General features: G+C 44.9%; 1 protein-coding gene and 1 non-coding gene across 3 annotated transcripts; one reads left to right on the plus strand and one right to left on the minus strand.

The window, feature by feature from the left end:
• Positions 1-433: 433 nt before the first annotated feature.
• On the minus strand, positions 434-23,355 carry SPAG5 (sperm associated antigen 5). Of its 2 annotated transcripts, none has more exons than XM_004746994.3 (24): positions 23,149-23,355; positions 22,745-22,860; positions 16,066-17,159; positions 15,789-15,966; positions 10,619-10,693; positions 10,112-10,204; positions 9,633-9,767; positions 9,420-9,539; positions 9,207-9,299; positions 8,992-9,105; positions 8,533-8,626; positions 8,187-8,334; positions 8,005-8,107; positions 7,682-7,815; positions 7,013-7,151; positions 2,837-2,948; positions 2,638-2,724; positions 2,254-2,374; positions 2,025-2,136; positions 1,554-1,634; positions 1,224-1,379; positions 1,068-1,142; positions 857-937; positions 434-626 (listed from the first exon to the last, which is right to left on the minus strand). In XM_004746994.3, the coding sequence occupies exons 2-24, from the start codon at positions 22,856-22,858 to the stop codon at positions 555-557; spliced, it is 3,531 nt and encodes a 1,176-aa protein (XP_004747051.1). In that variant the 5' UTR covers positions 22,859-22,860; positions 23,149-23,355; the 3' UTR covers positions 434-554. The 2 variants fall into 2 exon arrangements, with proteins under 2 accessions (XP_004747051.1, XP_004747050.1); XM_004746993.3 differs by having other exon boundaries at positions 22,745-22,870.
• Positions 21,548-21,649, plus strand: LOC123389217. Its single transcript, XR_006603815.1, has one exon. It is a non-coding gene; the product is annotated as a U6 spliceosomal RNA (small nuclear RNA).
• Positions 23,356-26,780: the final 3,425 nt, after the last annotated feature.

Consider the following 26,780-nt stretch of genomic DNA (forward strand, 5'->3'; position numbering starts at 1 on the left):
CCACAATCGCTTTTACCATGTGCCGGGCACGGAGCTGGATGCAGGGGTCTGAGCCTGGTCTGATGAAGGAGAGTCACCTAAGTAGTTGCAACTGGTGGGGTAAGGAGAGGCATAAACAAAGTGTGGTAGTCTGGGGCAGAGAGTAGGAATGAGTTTCTCAGTCCTCACCCTCTTATTTAGGACCTAGCCTGGAGCGGGGATGAAGAAGGTAAGAGAATGAATCCTTGTCTGTCCCACCCCCAGGCTAAGAGCCAAGGAACAAGCAGTCCAGTGCCCAGTGTGTTTGAGGAAGCAAGGGAAGGGAGGAGGAGCCATTGCTCTGGATGCAGGGGGAGGGTGGTATGGAGGGAGCCCAGGCAGGAGAGCCAACAAGGTTCTCTAACCTCATAGATCCCCCACACCCAAAAAACACGATTCAGTGAACTTGAAGAAATACATTAAATATATTTTATTTAAATAACATTAAACACAGCTAGCTCTTTGTCCGTTGGTCCTGGTGTTGGGCTAAGGGAGTACTGCAGGTAAGGGTGAAACAGATTCCAGCTTTCAGTTTCTTAGCTCAGAAATTCCAGCAATCCCTGTAGCTCCTTGCAACCCCTCACAACCTCTGGGATGGACTGCAGAGTCTGGGAAGAGGCATAAAAGGCAGATTAGGGTCATAAGTCCAAGGCTCCCAGCCCCAGGAAGCACCAACTGGGTCAGAGGGGAGAGAGCAGAAGCCACAGAGAAGCCTGCAACAGTGAGTCAGGCCCAGGGCTCAGCACAGGCTGGGAACCACAGAGATGCTCCTGAGTACTTCCTGGGGCCAAGCCCTATGCCAGGTGCCTTAGCTACATCAACTCCCTCCCTCCTTTACCTCATAAATATGCTGAACAATGTCATCTAGTTTCTTTAACTCCTTGTCAGAGCGCCGAAGATTCTCCTCTAGTATGTTTCTCTAGAAAACAGACAAGATGCATTAAGTCCTACACTCAGAAAAACAGCATAGCTTGTGGGGCAAGGAAAATATGGCAGAGCACTTGCTAGTAGTAGTGGGAAATGGCCCTGAATGGCATGGGAATTCTTACATGGCTCTGGAACTTGACCATGAGTTTTGCCTTCTCATTTTTCATCTCCAGGAACATCACCCTCAATTTGTCCACCTGTAGGTATATTCAGATCAGTAGAGGCACAGCCTAGGGTTCCCGCCAGCTATCCAGCTCCTCTGCTGAGTCACCTCTCACCTCTTGGGAGAGCCACACTTTCTCCTGGATCCAGTTAGTAGCCATAGGCTGACAGTCGGGGTTCAGCTGACCTGCTAGAGTCTCTTGGAGCACCTTAGTCTCTGTCTCCGCACGCCGAAGTGAGCGGGTGAGCTGGGTTACCTCCTCTCTAAGGCTCTGGGGACGAGAATGGAGAGATGTCCAGTAGCCCTCAAAGGGCCTCTCTACCCTTATTATCCCATGTGGTGAACGGTGAACAAGGGAAGACCAGGGATCCATTTCCCACCAAATCTGAAATTCTAGCCCTCAGGGACACAGAAGGCGGAGGGCCAGGCATCATACTGAACATACTATGAGCTCGCCGCTCCTGTCTATCTGCTCTAGGATCTTCTCATTCTGCTGTTGTATCACTTCCTGGAGCTCCTTTTCATTCTGTGAGGGAAAGGGAGGTAAGAAGCACTGAGAGAGCTGGCTTCTTAGCAGCCCTTGCCAGGAGATAGGATTTAGTGTCTGACCCCTGTCCAGCTCCAATAACACCAATTGATAACACTCCCGATTCTTCCTCTAGGGCTACATCAGGCAAGGCATGTTTCAGTGTTGAGAGAGTTCTGCCTGAGTTCCTGACTTCTAGGTCATCCTGGGAGATGGGTCAGCCCATTGCTAATTCCCAAACGTGTAAAATAGCTGACCCCAGGAAGGGCAAAACTAGGGCAAGGATTGGAAAATCCCCACCACCCAGATTCCTGGAGAGACCACTGCTCCCAATGGGCCAGTAGAGCTGCCCCAGTTCTTCATCGCCCCACTTCTAGGCCCTTCCTTCACCTTGTAGCGCAAGCACAAGGCCTGGTTCAGCTTCTCTATGTCTGCCTCCTTTGCCTTCTGGGCTTCCTGATGCTGTTCTTCCTGGGCCTGTAGACTTGCCTGCAGATCACAACTAGGGGAGGGAAAAATTCAGCATTATTTCTGTCCTCCCAGGTGCTGGCTGGGCCCTGGACATAAGGAGCCATCTCACGTGACCTGCCCCCTCTGATCAAGACCACCCTCCACTCACATCTTTCGTTGCCAAGTCCTGACAGCTTCCTCTTTAGACTCTTGCAGCAGGGAGCACAGGCTTTGAAGCTCCAGAGTCATTTCACCCATTTCTGCCAGGCTCTTCTCCATGCCTGGGATCTCTGAAAGAGCAAGTGCTAGCTGGAAGCAGAGCCCTTGGGCTCTGGAAGGAAGAAGTGTGGGTAGCCATCGCCACCACAACTCTTATCCATGTTCCCCACCCATAGGATTTAAATTTCCAGAACACCGCAGATCCCAAAAGGCAGAAATAAAATGAGCCCATGTAAAATTGAGGTTTTTAGAGCAAATTACTTCTCACTGTTTTACTCTTTATCATGAGTACCAGATCTAGAAATGAGGCAGGATCCCTGGAGCCCATCCTAACCTGTAGGCTGAAGGGAAACCATTGATGCTACTCGGGTGAAAGCACTCTTGTCACTTCCGAGCAAGGGCACAGGAGATGCTTCTGACTCTGAAACAAAACCAACCAAGGTAGAGGGCTCCTCTGGTGACCCAGTCAAGGGTCTGCCATAACAGAAGCCAGGGCCACAACCCTCCCACCCCTAAATCCCAGGGCCTTTAACCTTCATCTGCCACTGTTGTCAAGACATTTCCCAGGAAGGCGCTGGCAGTAGGCAGAGGGCATTCCTGGGCAGGAGCACAGGCTGTGCTTACCACGGGGGTCTCTGGTTCAGCCTAAGGGTAGAGGAGAAACATGGTCAGCGGCTCTTTAGGCTTATGATCTCTTAAACTTCCAGGTACCAAGAAGCCACCTCCTCTGGAATGCTGTTCCATCTACTCTCTTTTTTCTCTTTCAGCACCTTCTCAATTAGCTCCTTTCCCAGAATTTAATTCTCTCACAAAACAACAACAACAACAACAACAAAAACACAATTAAACACAGAAACCTTCTTAACTTAAATCCCATTTTTAATTTAATTTTATTTATTTATTTGACAGACAGATCACAAGTAGGCAGAGAGGCAGGCAGAGAGAGAGGGGGAAGCAGGCTCCCCGCTGAGCAGAGAGCCCGATGTGGGGCTCGATCCCAGGACCCTGAGATCACGACCTGAGCCGAAGGCAGAGGCTCAACCCACTGAGCCACCCAGGTGCCCCACTAAATCCCATTTTTAAACTGCCTTTTCTCTTTCCCCTCCGATCAAGAAAAAGATAAAGAAGCCTACATTTCCCGCCTAAAACTGTCATTATCTAGTGACTCCCTAGCCCACTACACTCAGTCTTCTTCCTCACCATTCCACCAAAACTCGTTTGGTTCACTAAGGGCATCCTTACTTTCAAATTCCACAGACATGTTTCAGCTCTTGTTTTACCTGACCTATTTGATAATCGATGACCATGTTCTTCTTTTAGAAACTTCCTTTTCTTGGGGTGCCTGGGTGGCTCAGTGGGTTAAAGCCTCTGCCTTCAGCCCAGGTCATGATCCCAGGGTCCTGGGATCAAGCCCCACATTGGGCTTTCTGCTCAGCAGGGAGCCTGCTTCCTCCCCCTGCTCTCTCTGCCTACTTGCGATCTCTGTCAAATTTTAAAAAATAAAAAAATTAAAAACTTTAAAAAAAAAGAAACTTCTTTTTCTCAGCTTCTGGGACATGACTCTCTCCTTCATACACATGCCTCATAACCTTCTCACTATTTCTTCTCTCTATCCACAGGTTGTTCCTTAAACTGTTGGACTCCTTTTGGTTCATCCTTGGCCTTCTTTATACTCTAATCCATTCCCTAGGCCTTGCCTTGGGGAACTCCACAAAAAAGCTACTACTACGTGGATGAACTTTCTATCTGTCTCTCTCAAGTAGATTTTTTTCTCAATCTCCAGACCCAAAAGCCTGTGAAAAATCTACCAGAACGCTCCACAGTCTACCTGAAATTTAGGTTACATAAGGCTGACCTCACCATTTTCCCTGTCCCATCCCACCAAAAATCTGTTCCTCCTCCAGTTTATGATACTAGGGCCGGGGGATTGGGAGGGCAGCAACTGACAGTCTGTGGTTCAGATCTGGCCTGCCACCTGTCTTGGTAAATAAGCTTTATTGAAATACAGCCATACATTTATTTACATATTATCTATGGCTGCTTTTGAGCTACAAAGGCATAGTTGAGTAGTTAAGATAGTGACAACATGGCCAAAAAGACAAAAGTACGATATTGTACTTTATGGGAAAAGTGTGCCACCCCCAGTTCTAGAAGGTATCATCTTTCCAGCAATTTAGAGACGACCCTTCACTCTTCCACCTTACTCCTACACCAAATTGGTTACCAGGTTCTATTACTTTTATTTTCTTCTTCTTTTTTTTTTTTTTTTAAAGATTTTATTTATTTATTTGACAGAGAGAGATCACAAGTAGGCAGAGAGGCAGGCAGAGAAAGAGAGAGGAGGAAACAGGCTCCCTGCTGAGCAGAGAGCCCGATGTGGGACTCGATCCCAGGACCCTGAGATCATGACCTGAGCCGAAGGCAGCGGCTTAACCCACTGAACCACCCAGGCACCCACTTCTATTTTCTTTTTTTTTTAAATTTATTTATTTTTTTTTTAAGATTTTATTTATTTATTTGACAGAGAGAGATCACAAGTAGGCAGAGAGGCAGGCAGAGAGAGAGAGAGAGAGAGAGAGAGAGAGAAGCAGGCTCCCTGCTGAGCAAAGAGCCCGATGCGGGACTCGATCCCAGGACCCTGAGATCATGACCTGAGCCGAAGGCAATGGCTTAACCCATTGAGCCACCCAGGCGCCCCCACTTCTATTTTCTAAATACGTATTCAATTCATCCAGTCCACCCTTTCCTTTCTAACCCTTCTATAATCGCCATTAGTTCAAACCTCCAGGCCTCCTGTCTACTTCTCTAGTTTTGTCTCCTTGTCATTCTTGCCCCATATAGCTTCTATACTGAAAAGCTACTTCCCAGACTCCAAACCTGCCAAATTCCTTATGAGCAGGGCCTTATCTTGTTCACCTGTAACCCCAGCACATAACCCAGGTCATGTTATAAGGTAGACACTACAAGAAGAGTACACACAGTGCCTCTCTGACTTTCATAGTCAGAAAGGCACTTTCTGACTTTGCCTAGTAGGCCTTCCTACATAACCCTGCCCCTGCCCCACCCCCACCTTCCAAAACTCAAGACTCTGCCCAAGGATCACCTGCTCTGAGAAGACATGCTAACTCTCAAAGGTATAACTGATGCTTCCTCCATGAAGACCTCTATCATGATCCCAAGTCAAGATGTCAAGGTTACACCTATCTTCCCTGAAACACTGTGGATTCTTTCACATTTTCTGTGCTTAGCACACACTAGGGTCAGATCATAAGCACTTCCAAATTTCAGGATCGTGGTTGTACCTTTCAATGTTGAATAAGCTGATTAACTATTCCGAAAGATATCAACAATATATTGTGTGGTGTGCACTGTGGGAAAGCCAAAGAAGAAAGGCTAAATTTCTGTTTTCTGTTAAAGATTTTATTTATTTGACAGAGAGAGCAAGTTCACAAGTAGGTAGATGGGGTAGGGCGGGGGGAAGCAGGCTCTCTGCTAGAGAGCCTGATGCGGGGGGCTTGATCCCAGGACCCTGAGATCAAGACCTGAGCCAAAGACAGAGGCTTAATCCACTGAGCCACATAGGTGCCCCCTCTTTTTTTTTTTTTTTTTAAATATTTATTTATTTGAGAGAGAGAGAAAGAGAGAGGAAGAGTGAGTGCAGGGGGAGGGCCAGAGTGAGAGGAAGAGAGAGAAAATCTCCAGCAGACTCACCAGAGTGTGGAGCCCAGCCTGGGGCTTGATCTCATGATCCTGAGATCATGAACTGAGCTGAAATCTAGTCAGATGCTTAACTAACCGAATCACACAGGTGTCCCATCTGCTTTCTTTCTTTCTTTTTTTTTTTTTTTTTAAAGATTTTATTGATTTTATTTGACAGAGATCACAAGCAGGCAGAGAGGCAGGCAGAGAGAGGGAGGAGAAAGCAGGCTCCCTGCTGAGTAGAGAGCCCGATGTGGGGCTCAATCCTAGGACCCTGAGATCATGACCTGAGCCAAAGGCAGAGGCTTTAACCCACTGAGCCACCCAGGCGCCCCCCATCTGCTTTCTTTAAACATCATAATCTAGACATCTGAGGGAAACTAATGCAAGTGCAAAAGGAGAGTAAGTTCATGAAGAATACAGCAGGAGATCACTGAGTCCATGTGATTCTGGAACATTTGAAAGAAGTTGAAATAAGGAGGATAAAGAAAGGAAAGGTATTTCTAGTTTCTAGAAAATGGGCATGGTAACAGCCCAAGTCTGGGTATGATTAGAGACAGGGCATGTATGATTAGAGACATGTGGTATACAGGCAGTCTAGTTGGAGTAAAGGGTTCATAATAGGCAGGAAACAGATGAAAAAAAGGATGACAGGATGAAGTACTGTAGGTAACTGAAAGTCAGTGAAGGTCAGAGATGGAAGAAGAGTAGTGTTTTAGGAAGACCATTCTGCATGATAAAGATACAACTGGAAAAACTCTCATCAACTAGGAATAGAGGAGAACTTCCTCAACCTACAAAAGCCTGCAGCTAACATCATACTTAAGATCAGGAATGAGGGAAGGATGTCCCCTTTTACCCCTCTCTTTCCATGTAGTGGTGGAAGTTCTAGCTAATGAAGTAGGATGAGAAAAGGAAATTAAAAATCTACAGATTGGGAAGGAAGGAATAAAATTGTCTTTGGTTGAAGATATGATTGGAAAGGAAGAGAAGGAATCCCTGGATCCTACCTTCTCCTTTAGTTTTGCCTGTAAGAAGAGGGTGAGTCTCCGTAGTTGCTCAGTCAGCACCCCTAGCTCTTGGGAATACTGGCGGGTCTTCTCCAGGTGTTGTTCCTGGTTCTCTGCTATGGTTCTAGCCAGGTTAGCCCTGAAATCAGGAAAGAATAGAGAATACAGCCAAAGACCAGGCAACCTCTGAACTCCTCTCCCAAATCCCCACACGGAGCTTCATTCAAAAAGGAAACATGGGGCACCTGGGTGACTCAGTCAGTTGGGCGTCTGACTCTTGATTTCAGCTCAGGTCATGAGTCCTGGGATCCAGCCTGGCCTCAGCCTCTGCACTCAGTGTGGGGTCTGCTGTCCCCCTCCCTCTAGTTCTCCCCCTTCTCATGCTCTCATTCTCTTTTTCTCTCTTTCAAATGAATAAATAACATCTTTAAAAAAAAAAAAAAAAGAGGAAAACAAGAGGATCTTGGATCATGTCACAGTCTCCTTGGAGACTGCAGTTTCTGAAGTGTTCCGAGGAAGCATAAACACTTAGTAGGTGAATGTCTATGGCCATACCACCCTGAACGCGCCTGATCTCGTCTGATCTCGGAAGCTAAGCAGGATTGGGCCTGGTTAGTACTTGGATGGGAAACACTTAGTAGGTGAAGCACAGGAACGTAGAAATCTTACTTCAGGTTCTCCACAGTGTCCTTGAGGTCCTCACACTGCAGGCTGCGCTCCCGGAGTGCTTCCAGCGTGGTTTTCAACTGACATTCCACCTGACCCAGCTCTAAGTGAGCAACCTGATTCTCTTGGTCTGCAAACTGGGGACACAGGAAAAGGAAGGAAGGCAAGGGGCGAGAGAAGGAGGGGGTGAAAATGAGCTAAGTGGGAAATTTCAGAGCCCTGGGAACAGAGGCTTTTTCTGGTCCCCAGCCTCAAATGTCACCAGCATAGCATCAGGTAAGAGGCACGCTGCTCCCAGCTCCCCTGCCCCGAGCCATGTTCCTCACCTCCAGGGTCTCCTTCAGGTCTTGGACCTCCTTGGCCAGGACGGCCTGTTGCTGCTGCAGCTCTGCCTGCGTGTGTTTTAGTGCCACCGCTTCCTTTTGCCATCTGCCAAAGACCTTCTTTTAGATCCCAGCCATCCTACACTCTGGGTGCTGACTGCCACCACAACCCGATAGTGACTCACTGAGTAGCCTGTTCCTCATTGCTCTGGGTCAGCTGGCTGAGCAACTCATCCTTCATGGCCAGGTCCTGGGTACAATGGGCATGCTGACTCTGTAGCTCTTTTAGCTGACTCTCCATGCTGGCCAGACTCTGCAGCTGAGCCCGGATATCTAAACAAAAAGTATCCTAATGACACCATGTAGTCATCAGGCCAAAACCTCTCTGTTCTTCTGCTCTGAAAAAAATGTTCCACAGCACTTCTTTGTTCTACTGCCATACGCCAGGCTTCAGCAGGGCACAGGGCTTGTTCGTGTATGTATGTGTACATGTACACACACACACACACACACACACACACACACCCCTACCTGTTGCTAGGTGAGTGTTTTCCAACTCTAGTTGTTCTATTCGGCTTTTGCAGTCCTCTAAATGGGTAGTAGCTTGTTCCAGCTCCCTGGAAACCTAGGAAGAAAAGATAGATTTTTCTCCTATGATTCTTCCTGAATCAGGAATCCTAGGACTCAGACCAGCTTCTCTTTCTGGACAGAACAGCAAAGCACCTTGCTCCTGGGCAGTAACACTGCAGAAATAAGTTCCCCAGTAAAAAGGAGAAAGAGGAGAAAAGTAGCTGAAGAAGGTACTAAAGAGAAAAGGAAACAACTGGGCCCAAAGCCATCTACAGTGAAAGGACCTGGCTGGTCTCCAAACCCAGAGGAGAAAAAGGACACAACCAGGGAAAGAGACTAATGATACCACTCATTAGAAAGGCCTTCTACAGAGGAGGATGAGGAAACCAGGCCTAAGAAGTCCCCACTTCTAGTTTGTACCTGCTGCTTTTCCTCAATTGCAGCATCACGTTCCTGCAGGGTCTGCCGGCTCTTGGCTTTGAGTTTCTCTGTGAGTTGTTGAGACCGGCTCAGCAAGGCTGTCCATGTTACGTACTAGTAGGGGAAGCAAGCAGGTCAGGAGAGCACATTCGAGGCAGGGCTCCTAACAGGGCGGGCTGGGAGTAAAGGGTGATATAATAGCCCCAAATACTCACATCCAGCTGCATGGATATCCAGTCCTGTTGTAGGTTTGAAGTCAGACTTGCTGTCTGCTGAGCCACCTCTTTCTGCTCAGCATGAAGCCCAACCTACACAAGAAGGATTGCCTACAGAGATGGCCCCCTCCCTCTGGATACAACAGAGTGCGGGGATATGGCCATCCCAGTGTGTCAGCTTAGATCCCAGGGAAGAAAATGCCTTCAAATTACCAGCTGGGCCTGGGTCTCCTTCAAAAGGCCTCTGAAGTTCCCAGTGGATGCCAGGTCCTGTTCCAGCTGGCTGATGCGCTGGCTGGCATGTGCACAGAAAGCCTCTAGCACAGCCTCCGCCTGTTGAGGGAAGAGGGCAAGTAACTCTGTGTTCTTGCAGGAACCCTGAAGAAGAGACCTCCCACATCCAGGAACAAAGGCCTGGCACCTTACCGCGTCCTTGCCTCTAAGGGCCATTTCCTCTTTGTGTTTTGCCTCCTCCCTTTCTGCTTTGAGGCTCTGGAGCCTTGCCTTCAACTTCTTCAACACGTCACAACAGCAGGAGACCAGGGTTTCTGCATGCCGAGACTACAAGATAAGAATCAGACATCGCGGGCGCCTGGGTGGCTCAGTGGGTTAAGCCGCGGCCTTCGGCTCAGGTCATGATCTCAGGGTCCTGGGATCGAGTCCCGCTTCGGGCTCTCTGCTCAGCGGGGAGCCTGCTTCCTCCTTTCTCTCTCTCTCTGCCTGCCTCTCTGCCTACTTGTGATCTCTCTCTGTCAGATAAATAAATAAAATCTCTAAAATAAATAAATGAATGAATGAATGAATAAAATCTTAAAAAAAAAAAAAAAAAGAATCAGACACCACGTCCAGTTCCTTTTTTTGGACTTTCAGTCTCACCGGAGTGCCTTCACCTTCGTGCTGCTTACCTCCTGACTCACGGCAGTTTTATCTTCCTCTAAGTGCAACAGAGATAGATGAAGCAAGGATATCAGCTCTTTAGAAGCTAGCATCCAAGACTGCTGTAAATGGAAAGGTGGTTAGGTTAGACCAGAGACCAAATAAAGTCACTAAGTTGGAACTAATAACCAAGGGCACTGGGAGGGGAAACCACTGACCCCAGTTTCAAGCTCCCAGTAGGGAGAAGATAATCACCATCTGCTAACCACCCAGAACTCTCCATTCTTCTTTTTTTAAGATTTTATTTATTTATTTGAGAGAGAGAGATCACAAGTAGGCCGAGAGGCAGGCAGAGAAAGAGAGAGGGAAGCAGGCTCCCCGCCGAGCAGAGAGCTCGATGTGAGGCTCGATCCCAGGACCCTGATACCATGACCCAAGCCAAAGGCAGCGGCCCAACCCACTGAGCCACCCAAGTGCCCCAAGACTCATTCTTGATCGTCACACCCAGAGATGGCATAAAGGCAATCAGTACTTACCATGACATTCCTGGCCTGCTGCAGAGCCTGTCCAATCTCTTGGCTCTCCTGAAGATGCTGAGGTTTCTTACTTGTCTAGTCAGAGAAACAAAAGTGTGCCCTTTGAAGAGGCAACATGCCCCACCAGCGCCACATTCCCCCTCCCATCTGCCAAGATCCAGGACCCTCTCCTATGAAAAGCAGGAGCAAGGCTCACAGCTGAAGGAAGCTGAGTCAGAAAAAAATCCAGAGGTACATAAAAAAATTCCTTTTCAAAATAACCTTTTTCAGGCGCCTGGGTGGCTCAGTGGGTTAAGCTGCTGCCTTCGGCTCAGGTCATGATCCCAGAGTCCTGGGATAGAGTCCCGCAACAGGCTCTCTGCTCGGCGGGGAGCCTGCTTCCCCCCTCTCTCTCTGCCTGCTTGTGATTTCTCTCTCTGTCAAATAAATAAAATCTTAAAAAAAAAAAAAAAACAACCTTTTTCTAACTATAAGGATGACATGTGTTTAAAGGTTTATAAAAGTTTGGAAATATAGAGTGAATAAAATGGAAAAAGAAGCCATTAATAATTTCACCATCCGGAGCAATGATTCTTTTTTTTTTTTTTTTTTAGATGTAATTTATTTATTTGAGAGACAGCAAGCATGAGTGGGGAGGGGGACAGAGGGAGAAGGACAGGGCCAAGCAGACTCCCTGCTGACCTCAGAGCCAGACCCAGGACTCTATCCCAGGACTCTGAGATCATGATCTGAGCAGAAATCAAGAGTTGGCCGCTTAACCGACTGACCCGCCCAAGGACCCCTAGAGCAATGATTTTTTTTTTTTAAGATTTTATTTATTTATTTGACAGAGAGAGATCACAAGTAGGCAGAGAGGCAGGCAGAGAGAGGGGAGGAAGCAGGCTTCCCGCTGAGCAGAGAGCCCAATGCAGGACTCGATCCCAGGACCCCAAGATCATGACCCGAGCTGAAAGCAGCGGCTCAACCCACTGAGCCACCCAGGTGCCCGAGAGCAATGATTCTTAACCAACAGTATAGCAACTACCCTGAAAGATTTCACTATAACTCCACACCAGAGATTTTCTGGCTATAGGGATTTGCTGTAACTGAGGAATATATTACTTCCCTCAGGTGTCAGGAAGATTACTGATTTAGAAAGAAACTACCATATTCAAGGGGCCTGGGTGGCTCAGGTCATGATCCCGGGGTCCTGGGATCGAGCCCTACATCGGGCTCTCCCTGCTCTGCCTGCCAATCCCCTTGCTTGTGCTCTATCAAATAAATAAAATCTTGAAAAAAGAAACTACCTTATTCAATAAATTCTAAGATGATTATCTTTTTATACAATAGTGCCACTGAAATTGGGATGCATCTTAATACTGACAGTGTTTTAGGTATGATGAAAGACAGTAATGCTTAAGAAAATCACAACTGAGGGGCGCCTGGGTGGCTCAGTGGGTTAAGCCACTGCCTTCGGCACAGGTCATGATCTCAGGGTCCCGGGATCGAGTCCCGCATCGGGCTCTCTGCTCAGCAGGGAGCCTGCTTCCTTCTCTCTCTCGCTCTCTGCCTGCCTCTCAGTGTACTTGTGATTTCTCTCTGTCAAATAAATAAATAAAATCTTTAAAAAAAAAAAAAAGAAAGAAAATCACAACTGAGATTATAACATAAATAAACATGGGGTCTTCCTTCTATTACTTAATTTCATTATATTAATGTTATTTAACCTTGAGTTTATATTCACTCTCTTCACTGAAATTGCCTGAGACTGGAACATGGGGACCTATCAAAGTAGAGTACACTCATTTTTAACTTCCGCTGATACTTTACCTCACCTCGAAGCCTTTCAGAAATTATCTAAACTCTGATTTCCTTTCTTTTTTTTGCAATTTCCTTTCTTTAAAAGCCATGATTTATGTTATACTTCCTTTCCATGTTATTAAAAACTCTTCATAAGCATACTTTAAAATTACGTTGCAAGGTGCCTGGGTGGTATGTTGGTTCATCTGCCTTTGGCTTAGGTCATGATCTCCAGGTCCTGAGATCTAGCACCCCCCACCACCACCCTGCTCAGCAGGGAGTCTGCTTCTCTCTCTTTCTCTCCCTCAGCCCCTCCCCACTGCTCATTCTCTCTCTCTCTCAAATAAACATCTTTAAATAAATAAATAAATAAAATTACATTGCAGAATATCCCATCTTATGGTGTTTTCGAAAAAAGCTACTGCCTTTATGCAGCATTTTTTTTTAACTCTTAGGATACATTCCTAGAAGTGGAACTACTGGGTCAAAAAGTCTGAATTGCTTTAATGATCTTAAACTACTTTCAAAAAAGGTTGAACCAATTTATACACCCTACCTACAATGGGACAATATTTACCAGTATTATCTATTTTATTTTTTGCCATTTTGTGAGACGAAAATAGTTTTAATTTCATTCTTTTAATTTGTAATTCTCTTAATTTCTAGTAACCTTCTTGAATATTTCTTAGTCGTTTTTCTCATTCTCTGTCTATGCCTTACCTTAGTGCAGATAAAAATTAGTATGCTGTGTAGAGTGGAAAAGTATGATCTTGAGACAGCAGAGCCATACAAAGACTCAGGTTCTGAGAGAAAAGCCCAGAAATGTCATTACTGCTGAAAGGCAGCCATCATCTGAGACAAAACCTGTGGGAGCAGCAGTGCTGAGTCATGATGTTACAGCAGTCTGGATTTAAGGCGACAGAGCTTGTGGCATTCGCTGCTCCCCTCCCCTGCAGAGCGGCCATTATTCCCCACCACATCGTGTGTGGTAAGGCCCACAGCACTCTGTGAGAGCTGGGCAGGGCACGAATGCTCCTCAGAGCGGGGCAGTCAGGCAAGTGATGAGATTAGTGTGAAGGAGGCAGCCAAGCGGGAAGGACAGGACACTGTGATGGGGAATAGGGAATGGCGGCAGGTGCTGTCACTGCCCCTCTTTGGCTCTGGCTCAGTGGCCTCCAAAGGGATTTGGCAAGCTTCAGGGAAAGAGTGGGGAAGGAGGTCAGGATTTTGGCAGAAGGTAAAGTTGAGGATATTTTCAACCCCAGGTCTCTGGGCATTTGGAGACCAGCTCTTCTTAGCAGTAGCTACCCGTTATCTCAAAGGCCACAAGACTGAGGCTCTCAATTCCTTCCCTGGACACCATTCCCTTCCTTTCTCAACCTGTGCTGTCACAACCAGAATCCTCTAGAATAGTGGTCTTTAAACTGTTTTCCTCTCATATCTCACAGGATAACCTTGAAAGACTGAGTACTCTTAAGTTTAAAATGTTATAAAGGCTGTAATTTTAACCATGTTATAAATAGTGATAGTTTGAGGGGCGCCTGGGTGGCTCAGTGGGTTAGAGCCTCTGGGGTCCTGGGATCGAGCCCTGCATCTGGCTCTCTGCTCAGCAGGGAGCCTGCTTCCTCCTCTCTCTGCCTGCCTTTCTGCCTACTTGTGATCTCTCTCTGTGTGTCAAATAAATAAATAAAAAATCTTTTTTAAAAAAATGCATAAACAGGGGCCACTGGGTAGCTCAGCCAGTTAAGCATCCCACTCTTGATTTTGATCAGGTCATGATCTCATGGTCCTGGGATCAAGCCCTACATGGGGCTCTGCACTCAGTAGGGCGTTCACATAAGGATCCTCTCTCTCCCTTTCCCTCTGCCCCTGCCCCTGCGCACATGTACACTCTCTCTCAAATAAATAAATCTTTTTAAACAATGCATACACAAGCTCTTCCTAAAGGTCGGAAATTTAAAATAATAATAATAATGATATAATAATAATAATAAATAATAAAAATAGATTTAAATTTTTTTAATTTTAAAAATTTAAAATAAAATAAATTTTAAAAATAAAATAATTTAAAACAAAAAAAGATCAGAAATTTGGGGGTCCCTGGGTGGCTCAGTTGAGTAAGCATCTGACTCTTGATTTCAGCTCAGGTCATGATTTCAGGGTGGTGAGATCAAGCCCTGCTTTGGGCTTTACCCTCAGTGGGGAGTCTGCTTCTCTCCTTCTCGTTCTCCCTCTGCCTCTGCATGCATGCACATCCTCCCTCTCAACTAAATAAATCTTTAAATCTTTAAAAAGAGTCAGAAATTTTTTATCATCCTTTCTTCCTTGAACCTTGTATTTTTACACTCAGAATTTTATCCTCACGTAACATATTTTAATTCTATAATATATTAAGTCTATTATTAATCAATATCTCTGCAACCAAGAAGTCCATTTAACCCAGTAACATTTTATTGGGAATAATCTATTAATAAAAAGGACAGCAATTCCCTCCCCTTATTAACTCATGTGTCTGTGGATTACTATAATTCCTACACTAAGACATGCTTCAGCAACAATTCTATGCTGATTTTCCTTTCTTCTAGATGTAAGAACTGAGAATCTGCTTCACATAAGTAATGGGCATAAGTAGGAATGGAGGAAGAAAAGACCCAATTCTAGGTGCTCCTTTGGAGATACATGCCAAAATCTCAATAGTGAACTTCAGTCAAAATTTTTAATAATCCACATGTGTTACGTTATCATTGCAGCCATTTGCTTTCTCAGCATGTACACAAAGATTTTCTACTGTCCTTTGATTATTATTCCTTGACAATGTAAGATTCAGGATAGGTCGTGAATATGCTGCTCTTTAGGAAAGTAGGAAAGGGCCACTGAGAATGAGGAAGTAGGAAAGAAAAAAATTAGTTAAGAATACATGTGCGGGGGGCGCCTGGATAGCTCAGTGGGTTAAAGCCTCTGCCTTCAGTTTGGGTCATGATCCCAGACTTCTGGGATCAAGCCCCGCATCGGGCTCTCTGCTCAGAGGGAAGCCTGCTTCCTCCTCTCTCTCTCTGTCTGCCTCTCTGCCTGCTTGTGATCTCTGTCAAATAAATAAATAAAATTAAAAAAAAAAAAAGAATACATGTGTGGTGATTCACAGACCTGTACCCCTGGGGCTAATAATACATTATATGTTAATAAAAAATTAAAATTTAAAACAAAAAGAGTACATGTGAAAGATGAACATCTAGAAACTGATTCCTTTAAAACTTTCCTTGCTTATATTCCCTAGGAAAATGATGATGTATCCCAGGGGTATAATGAGTACCCACAGCTCTAAGGGATTTTCCAGATCCTCAGCTTTTATACATATTTTAAAGAAGAGGGCCCACTGGGAAGAACTTCTTACCCCACTGGGAGATGTATCAGTCTGTGTGCTGCTGTCCCGAACCTCTGAGTGAGGGACAGTCAGCTGGCTCTTCCAGTCCCGCAGCTGGCGGGAGAGAACCTCCAGGAGGATGAGAGAGTTCAGCAGGTTATCTTCTAGGTCATGTCGAGATAAGGCAGTTAGATCCAGAGGACGGTTGCTGCAAGAAAAGAACATGAGAAGAAAGAAAGGGTGAGGGAATGGGAGCAGCAGGTCCTGATTAATGGAGGCCAGGGGCACAAAGATACAGGACACTTACCCCCATAGGAGGTGCTCTGTCTCAGAAGTACCATCCTTGATATCCACTGGGCCTGTCTGTGAGGTGTTTGTACTCTTTTCCTGTGCTGCTGGGGGAGTAAACCAAGTCCCCACGGAGCAAGTAGGGAAAGGGGTAGTACTAATCGCAGCATCCCGAAGCACAGAGGGAAGGGATAAGCTCTGGCGGAGATTTTCCAGCATAATCGAAGTATTTACATCTTTTTCCAGCCAGGCCAGTGGGGACATCCAAGGCCCTGTATCAGAGATGAGAACCCTACCAGCATCTTCTACTGCTGGGTCTGGAGCTGCCTGGGATTCCATCTCTCCTGGATTTGGAGTTAGGCATGTGGATGGAGTATCTCCCATATTTAAGACAAGTGCTTGATCTCCTAACTCAGTCTTCTCAAGGAGTGTGGGAAAGCTAAGTTCTCTTTCCTCTACAGATCTGTGCTCTACAATTCCCTCCCCTGGGTCCACATGCCCGGCAGGGAAATCTGCTGCTAAGGCAGTTGACGGGGAGAGCCAGAGCATGGAGGAAGGCAAGAAGATATTACTTTCCGAAGGGACTAAGTCCTCAACCATAGCCTCAGTCCTACCACCCCTGAGGCTTTCTTTGGAGCAGTGTAGCTGTTGCGCTGAACAGGGATTTGGTAGACTCTCCAAGATATGGGATGGAGGATGCAGAAATGTAGGTTTATCAGGTATAGCGGGAACAACCTCTGAAAAGCTGTCTTCTTTGCAGGCTGCCACCCCTTCTCTTAGCAGATCTCCTAGCCTCAGAGGCTCATCTGGAAATGAGCTGTTTGTCTCTGTCATAGTATCTAAATGAGCTTCAAGTGTAACGTCTTGCTGTTGTCTCACTGGAGAGGGTACAAGGACCATGGTTTTAACCACATTGTTGTCCAGTGGATCTACAGCTTCCTCAGATATTTTAGGAGTAGAGTTAGTTTGGGGATTCAGATCTAGGGGCTGCTCATCTGATTCATGCTGACAAGGATCTTTTAGCCACTTTGAGGGATGGGTGAACTGTTCTGAAGGGGAATCAGTCCTCTTGGCATTGATAAAATCGGGTGGAGATGCGGTGTTGCTGCCTTCCTGACAAAGAAAACAAAAGGAGGTGACCAAGGCAGTCAATTCAGGTTCCCAACATATAATTATGGGTACAGAATATTGTCTGAACTCAAAGGAAGAGTTTTCATCACCTCTGTATAGGTAAAATTTGGCTAAGTCTTGCTGCGCACTAAAGAAACCCTAAACTAAACCCTGACTAAAGCTGGGAAACCAACTTGGATCTTTGCAAGTGAACAAGCCTACAATATAAACAAGGCTGAGATAATCTATCTATATCCTGGGGAGATGGTAGCTTGAATGTGACCCACTTGTCTCCAATCCTAACTCCAACCTACTTTTAGAGGAATGGGTAGGAAGGATCTCTAGGTAAGCTCTGCCAGAACCTAGAGTTGCTCCAAGATTTTCCCTCTTCTCGGATAGATGAGAAATTGGGGACCAGAGTTAGTATACTGTCTTGCTGGAGACCACAGAAATCTATGGACCCTAGGATAAAGGGCAACATCAATCTGAAGTAGAGACCCAGTCTCCTTGGCCTCAAGAGCTGAGAGTGTCCTGAAACACATGGGATGAATCCATTTAACCCTTGGTATTTTTAGAGCTCTAACCTTTACAGCAGAGGAAAATGAAGAACAGAGACTTCCTCCTGATGCCTCATAAAGGACTGATAACCCCCCACATGCTGGTTCACAGCCACAAAGACCACTGTGCCCTCTACCACCTCCAGGGTTGCTGGTCCTGAGACTCAATGAACAAGAAAGGGAAAATATGACTGTACTTAAATGGATGTAATAGGCACAGAAAGGATAAATCCTAAGATAGTTAGAAAAAGTAGACCCTAACAAAACAGCTGATAGAAGAAACAGATGACAATGGAAGAAGATTTGAGTACAACAACACACATATACAAAGACCTTCCGGAAATAGTAAAAAGAACTTTTATTTTTATTTTATTTTTTTAAAGATTTTATTTATTTATTTGACAGAGAGAAATCACAAGTAGACGGAGAGGCAGGCAGAGAGAGAGAGAGAGGGAAGCAGGCTCCCTGCTGAGCAGAGAGCCCGATGCGGGACTCGATCCCAGGACCCTGAGATCATGACCTGAGCCGAAGGCAGACACTTGACCAACTGAGCCACCCAGGCGCCCCTAAAAAGTACTTTTAAACAAAAAATTCAGCAAACTGAATTAAAAGAGGATAGTACAATACATACACACAAAGCCCTTATGGAAATAATAAATATTACTTTTAATTAAAAAATTCAATAAAATGAATTGAAAGACAATGATCAGAGTAGAGTTGGAATTACTGGCCTGGCTCATCAAGTGGAAAAGTATCTTAAAGCAAAGACAAAAATACAAAGAAATATAAACCTTAGGGAAGACCTAAAAGAATTGGAAGATAAATCCAGTAAATCTAACATGTGAAGAAAAAAGTGCCATGAAGAAATTAACAAATTTTATAATTAACAATATTTAATTACTAACAAGTAAACAAATATAATTAACAAATATTATAAGAAAGTTTCTCCAAGGTAAAGAAAGACCAGAGTTTGCATATTGAAATGGCTTACCAAGTTCCAAGCAAGACTGTTAAGAAAAAATAAAATTACTGAAGTATATAAGGAAGATAAAACTATTTCAGTAGCTTGAGATAGAAAGAACAATTATGTTCCCCAAAAAAACCAAAAAATCAGACTTACGTGAAATCTCTCATTTACATCAGTGGATAAAACTTTAAAACATAAGGTTAAGCTAAAAAGGGCTTCTGATATTCTGGCAATTTGCTGACTGAGTGTTGATTACAATGACAGGTACTTCATACAAATTTGTTAAGTTGTATATTTTATGTACTTTCACACATTTTATTTCAGTTTTTTTTTAAAGATTTTATTTATTTACTTATCTGTCAGAGGGAGAGAGCACAGGCAGGGAGAGTGACAGGCAGAGGCAAAGAGAGAAGCAGCCTCTTGGCTTAGCAAGGATCCCAGGATCCCGGGATCATGACCCGAGACAAAGACAGTGGCTTAACGGACTGAGCCACCAGGCGTCCCTTTATTTCAGGTTTGGTTTGTTTGTTTGTTTTTCCAGTTTTTAGAAGTTTTTCTTTCAAAGTAGAAAATAAAGTGATGACAAAGAGACATGAGGTTAAAGCAAACAAAAAGAGCAAAGACAGCAATATTAGTAAGGTTAGAGCATTACCGTAATAAAAGACATAAATGAAGATATGAAATAAAAAACATAAATCAGTATGCGATAGCTCAGAAACTAAATAAACAAACCAAAGACTCTGAGAAATGTAAACTTACACTTACAGTTTTTGCTGTGTTTATCAAGTTCCTATTCATTTTTTTTTAAAAAATCACTTATGGAAACAATATTTGAAAATCTTAAAACTGGTAATATATAGTATATAAAGAACTCTTACAATTCAACAACAACAACAACAACAAAATAACCCAATTTTAAAATGGGCAAAAAGGGGCTCCTGGATGGCTCAGTGGGTTAAGCCTCTGCCTTCAGCTCAGGTCATGGTCTCAGGGTCCTGGGATCAAGCCCCACATCAGGCTCTCTGCTCAGTGGTGAGCCTGCTTCCTCCTCTCTCTTTGCCCGCCTCTCTGCCTACTTCTGATCTCTCTGTCAAATAAATAAATCTTTTTAAAAAATGGGCAAAAAATTGGGGTGCCTGTGTGGCTCAGTTGGTTAACCGACTGCCTTAGGCTCAGAGGTCATGATCCTGGAGGGAGTCCTAGGATCGAGTCCCACAGGAAGCCTGCTTCTTCCTCTGACCCTTCCCCCTTCTCATGCTCTCTCTCTCATTCTCTTTCAAATAAATAAGCAAAATCTTAAAAAAAAAATGGACAGGGGCGCCTGGGTGGCTCAGTGGGTTAAGCCGCTGCCTTCGGCTCAGGTCATGATCTCAGGGTCCTGGGATGGAGTCCCACGTCAGGCTCTCTGCTTAGCAGGGAGCCTGCTTCCTCCTCTCTCTCTCTCTGTCTGCCTCTCTGCCTACTTGTGATCTCTCTCTGTCAAATAAAAAAAAAAAAAAAATGGACAAAAAACTTTAAAATAGACATTTCTTGAGGTAATACAAATGACCAAAAAGTACGTGAAAAGATCCTCAACATCACTAATTATTAGGGAAATGCAAATAAAAAACCACAATGACATAACACCTCACACCCATTAAAATGGCCACTATAAAAAACAAAACAAAAAGTACCAAGTGGGGGCACCTGTCTTCGGCTCAGGTCATGATCTCAGGGTCCTGGGATCAAGTCCCGTGTCAGGCTCTCTGCTCGGTGGGGAGCCTGCTTCCTCCTCTCTTTCTGCCTTCTTTTCTGCCTATCTGTGATCTCTCTCTATCAAATAAAAATAAATAAAAATCTTAAAAAAAAAAAAGTACCAAGTGTTGGTGAAGATGTAGAAAATTACTTTAAGGATTTATTTATTTATTTGAGAGAAAGAGAGATAGCACAAGTACACACATGGGAGAGCAGGGAAAGGGAGGCAGGTACTCTTTTTTTTAACCTAGACTATACTAATATGGTAAATTACAATTAAATAAAACTAAAATATATTTTAATTTTAATTAAAAAAATTTTTTAAAGATTTTATTTATTTATTTACAGAGACAGACACAGTGAGAGAGAGCATGCAAGTAGAGGGGAGTGGGGGGTTGGTGGGAGAGGGAGAAGCAGGCTTCCTGATGTGCAGGGAGCCCAATGTAGGGCTTGCTCCCAGGACCCTGGGATCCTGACCTGAGCCAAAGGTAGCCACTTAACTGACTGAGCCACCCAGGCTCCCCTAAAAGTCAAAATTTAGGTCCTCAGTCATAATAACTACCTTTTAAGTGCTCAACAGCCACAAAATTTATGGCCACCATACTGGACAACACATATTATCAAACATTCCCTTCAACCCAGAAAGTTTTGGGTATTTTTGTTTTGTTTTGTTTTTAAGATTTATTTATTTATTTGAGAGAGAGAAAGAGAAAGAGAGAATGAGGGTGAGCGAGCAGGGGGAGGGGCAGGAGAGGGAGAGGGGAAGCAGACTGCAGAGCCAACATGGGGCTCATTCCCATGATCCTGAGAGGACAACCTGAGCTGAAACCAAGTCAAATGCTCAAATGACAGTGCCCCACCAGAAAGTTCTACTGGTCAGTAAGTGTTAAAACAGTGTTTTTAAGAAAGGCTGCTACCTTTATACATATGTTATTCAGGAAGTCTCTGTTTTCACATATTCTTCTTTCCTCCTCTAACCTATTTAATTTATATTGTATCTCAAAAATAATTCAGACTCCAAAGGAGCAGCGGAATGGCTTAGTGGGTGGAGCATGCAACTCTTGAACTTGGGGTCCTGAATTCAAGCCCCACGTTGGGTATGGAGCCTACTAAAGAAAAAATAAAAATAACTAGTGCTCGCTTCGGCAGCACATATACTAAAATTGGAACGATACAGAGAAGATTTGCATGGCCCCTGCGCAAGCACGCAAATTCGTGAAGCGTTCCATATTTTTTTAAATTAAAAAAATAAATAAATAAAAATAACTAAAAATAGGGACACTTGGGTGGCTCAGTCTGTTTATTGGCTGCCTTTGGCCCAGGTTGTGATCCCAGAGTCCCGGGATCGAGTTTCGCATTGGGTTCCTTGCTCAGCAGGAAGCCTGCTTCTCTCTCTGCCTCTGCCTGCCACTCTGCCTGCTTGTGCTCTCTCTCTCGCTGACAAATGAATAAATTTTAAAAATCTTTTTAAAAATCAACTAAAAATAAAAATGTTACAAATAATTTAGTCTGCATGAAAAAGGGCAGATAGAGGTTAATGAGATACCAAATCATAGAAAAGAAAAAGGAAGCAAATCTTCCTATTTCAAGGAGTAACCGTAGCTATATCTGATGATCAAATTTGACCCTAAGCTCTCTAGAAGCCAGAGCAAGAGGGAAAATACCGTAGACTACCTAATTCTCCTTATCAGAAAAAAAGAGGACAGCAATTTCTTCAGGAAGACAAGTATCCCAGGCAGTTAAGTTCTAAAAGAAATTTCTTTAAGGAATTTTATAGAGGGGTCAATCTCCTTCCTCAGCAAGTTTTTACAACAACTGAAAAGCAGTTTCCACGTGGCTACTTCTCTTAAGACTTTTGAAAAAAGTACAACTCAGTGAGGGCAATTCTACATGGGGCTAGTTTAAAAGAAGTCTGTCCAGGTACCCTGCCTTCTAGTGGGGTAACTTGATCCCAGGAAGAGTTCTGGCAACCTCTTGGAATGAACGTGGATATTGCCTCACTGTGGCAGCTGACTGATCTCTGCGTGTGAGCCCACATTAGCGGGAGAACCACTAATCAAAGTGATAGTGTTTCTCAGTAGTTTGGTAAAGGTTTAACGGGGGAGGAGGTGATAAAAACTAACAGCTAAATAGAGGTCTGGGTTCCCCGTGGATTTCCTTTAACCACCCTAGGGCACCTCTCTGTTGGCCTGAATAGCTGTAAATGGATGTCACTAAGGCAGAAGACTTCATTATCCTTATTAATTACGTTCCAGCCTTGGCCCTCTGTTCCTCTGAGCTTTCGACCTCGGCGAAGAGCCCAGTCGAGAAGCCGGCCAGGCGAATCTCACCTGCAATCCCAGCTTGCACAGTGATGAGGTCGGCGAGTAGCCTATCGGGGGCCCTTTTCCAGAGTTGGGGAGGGCACCGGGCTGCAGAATAAGTTCTCGGAGAGGAGTTCTCATAGCTGGTTTTCCCTGAGAAAGGAGAGTGTAAGAAAGCCTGGACTGGGCCAGGCCGGCCCCTCTTCTCTTTCTAAGAAGCTCCTGCGGCAATAGGAAGAGTAGACTTCCACCGCAGCCGCGCTTAAGCGGCAGGACCGTTAATAGACCACACACACAGACACACAGACACACAGACACACAGCCCTTCCCCAAGTTCCCCTCGACCCAGCTTTCCAGGACACTCGGCGCTGCGGCGTCCCGCCCCAAAGCCCCGACCCAGCTCTCTCCGTCCCTGAGGTTCTCTTGCTCACCGGTTGGGGCGAAGGCGACAGGATAACGTTCAGTTTTTTCACCCGCCACATTTTCACCACAGAACGCGCAGCGATCACCACCCAGACCCAAAAGCAGACGCCATGTTCACCCGCCGTCTTTATTTGAAACTGCGCCGCGCCTCTCGATTGGCTGCGAGGGTCTAGGTGCGTCGGCCTAGCCGTCCGCAGAAGGCTCGAGTCCGGCGGAGGAGGCGGGGCTTAAGATGGCCCGGCCCCGCCCCCACCCACGGGCTCGCGGGCCCAGCGCGCAGTCTTTAAGGACGGGAGTCTTCACCACCTGCGCAGGAGGGGGTTGGAGGTTTGGAAGTCCCCGGGGCCCGAGGCCCGTTTTGTGGTCTCACCTCGGGGCGGGTATCCAGATAGCTGGAGAGTCAAAGAGTCTGTCCCTCCCACTTCCAGTGGACCCTCCTCACACCCTGTCTGAAGTGTCTCGGTCGCCGGCCACAGGTGTCTCCCCAGGTTTGCCTTAGTTACGTGGCGCCTCAGCCTTGACGGGGAAGTGCGGGCCGGGGACCCAGGAAGGGAGAGGGGAGTGGAGCCTTCTGTAACCAGGACTGGTGCGTCCGAGCGCGTGGGCCCTACGTCTGGGGTGGCCTGAGCTGGAATTTAGCCTCTTCAGAATTTCTCGTGTTTTCCTGGGACTTACACATAGCCTGCTACAAGTTTACGGGAACAACAGCTAACCGGTATTGAACATTTATTCTGTACCTGGCACTGTTCCAGATGCTTTATCTATATTAACTCCTCTAATCCTCCTAAGGACCTGTGAGTAGGTGATGTAAATATCACCCTTTTGCAGACGAGAAACTGAGTGCTAATGAAATTGGCCCCGGTAGTAAATGACAGAGTCGAGATTTCAACCCACACCACCACCTAACGACAGGACTGTATTCTCCTGTGGGCCTGAATCACCTCCATGGGAAGTCTAGCTGTTGAAGGTGGACCTGATTTTTGGAAACAGCCTAATGCTAAGTATTGAGTTCATGATAAAGTGTGTTCATTGCAACACTCACTGTACCTTATTTATACTCTGAGGTGTTAATGAATTTGGAAAAGGAAATCAGCCAAAGAGGAGGAATTAGAAATTTGTCATGAACTATATAGGGCTTTCAGATGATGAGCTCCTGTTCAACCCTGGGGTCTAATAGCATAGCCACTAGCCACATGGAATTACTGAGCACTTCAGCTGTGGCTAATCCCAACTGAGCTATATTATAGGTGTAAAACACAAACTGGGTTTCGAAGACTTTGTATGGAAAAGACAATATAAAATATTTTTAAAATATTGATTACAGGGGCGCCTGGGTGGCTCAGTGGGTTAAGCCGCTGCCTTCGGCTCAGGTCATGATCTCAGGGTCCTGGGATCGAGTCCCGCATCGGGCTCTCTGCTCAGCAGGGAGCCTGCTTCCCTCTCTCTCTCTCTCTCTCTCTGCCTGCCTCTCTGCTTACTTGTGATCTCTCTCTCTGTCAAATAAATAAATAAAATCTTTAAAAAAAAATAAAAATAAAATATTGATTACATGTTGAAATTGTATTTTAGGTATATTAGGTTAAGTAAAATACATTAAAATTAATTTCACCTGTTTCTTTTTACCTTTGTAATGTGGCTACTAGCAAATTTAAAATGACTTATGGGGCTTACACTATACTTCTATGGGACAGCACTGCTCTTGAAACGTAACAGTTCTAGCCTGCAGGCACTATGGAGAACAGTTGCTTGAATGGGAAACTGGGAAGAAAGACCACCTAAGAGCACAAGCATGAGCGTGGGGTTTCCCAAGGCTCAGCAGAGGGTATCCCAAGGTGTATGTACTTCTGGTCAATCAAAAAGATTCAGCAAATAAAACAAGAGTGGGAAGTGGCAGAAAAAAGAAAAATAACTAAGTGCTACTGATAAAAGCTTGTATCATAGAAATGTGTGAATTGGAATGCTTAGTTCTTGTTGCAGTTTGTCAGATGCTAGGTGAGTAGCCAAAAGGTTATAGTGCTTCCAGCAGCAAATCAGGAGAAATATGGAAGGGTAGATGAGTGGGAAAATACTGTTTATAAATAGGTAACATAAACAGAATGTTTATTGGTGGTGTTTTGCATAATTTTAAAAATTTGATGTTTTTCAAATTATAATAGATGCCTGTTATAGCAAGTGAAACAATGCAATGCAAAGATGTATTAAAGGCAAAGCCTCCCCCCATTCTACCTGAGGTAATCAATAGTGTGTACACCTTTGTAAAAAACATATGCAGGTGGGGCGCGAGTCCTGCGTCGGGCTCTCTGCTAGGCAGGGAGCCTACTCCTTCCTCTCTCTACTTGTGATCTCTGTCAAATAAATAACATCTTTAAATATATATATATGCATACTCATACAGATTCTGTATGTCTGTTTACACATACATTTTCCTCCCCCAAATTAATATGTAGAAGGGTGTCTCTGGGATTGAGGGACTAGTGTCTTTTTTTTTTTTTAACTCCATTTGTACTTACTCCTTTCTTCCATTTTTTTCATGTTCTCTGACCACACACATGGAGGAGAAGAAGGCACTGAGTTCTTTACAAAAACAGCATCACTTCTTACACTTATGCATTTTTTTCTTCTCCACTCAATATCTTGTATGGAGCTGCCTTTTTTTTTTTTTTTTTAAAGTGAACTCTGCTCCCATTGTGAGGCTTTGACTCACAGCCCCAACATCAAGAGTCGCACGCTCTACCAACTGAGCCAACTAGGTGCACCCTGTATAAACAGCCTTCTGTTAACTGATATAGATGTAACTAACTTATTTATCACTTTGTATTCCTTGCCCTTTTTTAAAAAATTGGTTTTTTTCCTCTGTTCTAATTTGTCAGAGTTTCGTGTGATAGACCTTAACTCATTACAAGCTTTTTTAAACTGTTTTTGTCCATTGACTTTTATTAATGGTATCTTTGGCCCTACATAAAAGACTTTTATTTTTAAGGTTTTATTTATTTATTTAGATTTTATTGGGGTGCCTGGGTGGTTCAGTGGGTTAAAGCCTCTGCCTTTGGCCCAGGTCATGATCCCAGGGTTCTGGGATCGAGCCCCACATCCGGCACTCTGCTCAGCAGGGAGCCTTCTTCCAACCCCCTACCTCCCCCCCCCCACCTCGGCCTGCCTCTCTGCCTACTTGTGATCTCTGTCAAATAAATAAATAAAAATCTTTTTTAAAAAAGATTTTATTTATGATGGAGAGAGATAGCAAGAGAGGGAGCATAAGCACAGGGGAGCTGGAGAGGGAGAAGTAGGCTCCCGGTTGAGCAGGGAGCCTGATGCAGGGCGATCCCAGGACCCTGGGATCATGACCTGAGCCTAAGGCAGATGCTTAATGACTGACCCACCCAGGCACCCCAGATTTTATTATCAGAGAGAACACAAGTGAGAGAGAGAGAGAGAGCACACACAAGCAAGGAGAGCAGCAGGCAGAGGAAGAAGCAGGCTCTCCACTGAGCTAGGAGCCCGATGTGGACTGGATCCCAGGACCCTTGGCATCATGACCTGAGCCAAAGGCTAACGTTTAACTGACTGAGCCACCCAGGCATTACCATAGAAGACTTTTATGCAGTCAAGTTGTTTATCTTTCCTTTAAAAGTATCTTGAT

Source organism: Mustela putorius, unplaced genomic scaffold (assembly GCF_011764305.1).
Source record: "Mustela putorius furo isolate JIRA1106 unplaced genomic scaffold, ASM1176430v1.1 tig00003962_pilon_pilon_pilon, whole genome shotgun sequence".
In the NCBI taxonomy this organism is placed as follows: domain Eukaryota; kingdom Metazoa; phylum Chordata; class Mammalia; order Carnivora; family Mustelidae; genus Mustela; species Mustela putorius.

Bases quoted from the DNA above. Each gene is read 5' to 3' on its own strand.
- SPAG5 (XM_004746993.3), bottom strand. From the start codon at position 23,199: ATGTGGCGGGTGAAAAAACTGAACGTTATCCTGTCGCCTTCGCCCCAA. The intron at 10,694-15,788 runs GTAAGAAGTTCT...TTCTCTGACTAG, and splicing joins CTGATACATCTCCCAGTGGG to ACAAGTAAGAAACCTCAGCA. The intron at 938-1,067 runs GTAAGAATTCCC...TCTGTTTTCTAG, and splicing joins TGGTCAAGTTCCAGAGCCAT to AGAAACATACTAGAGGAGAA.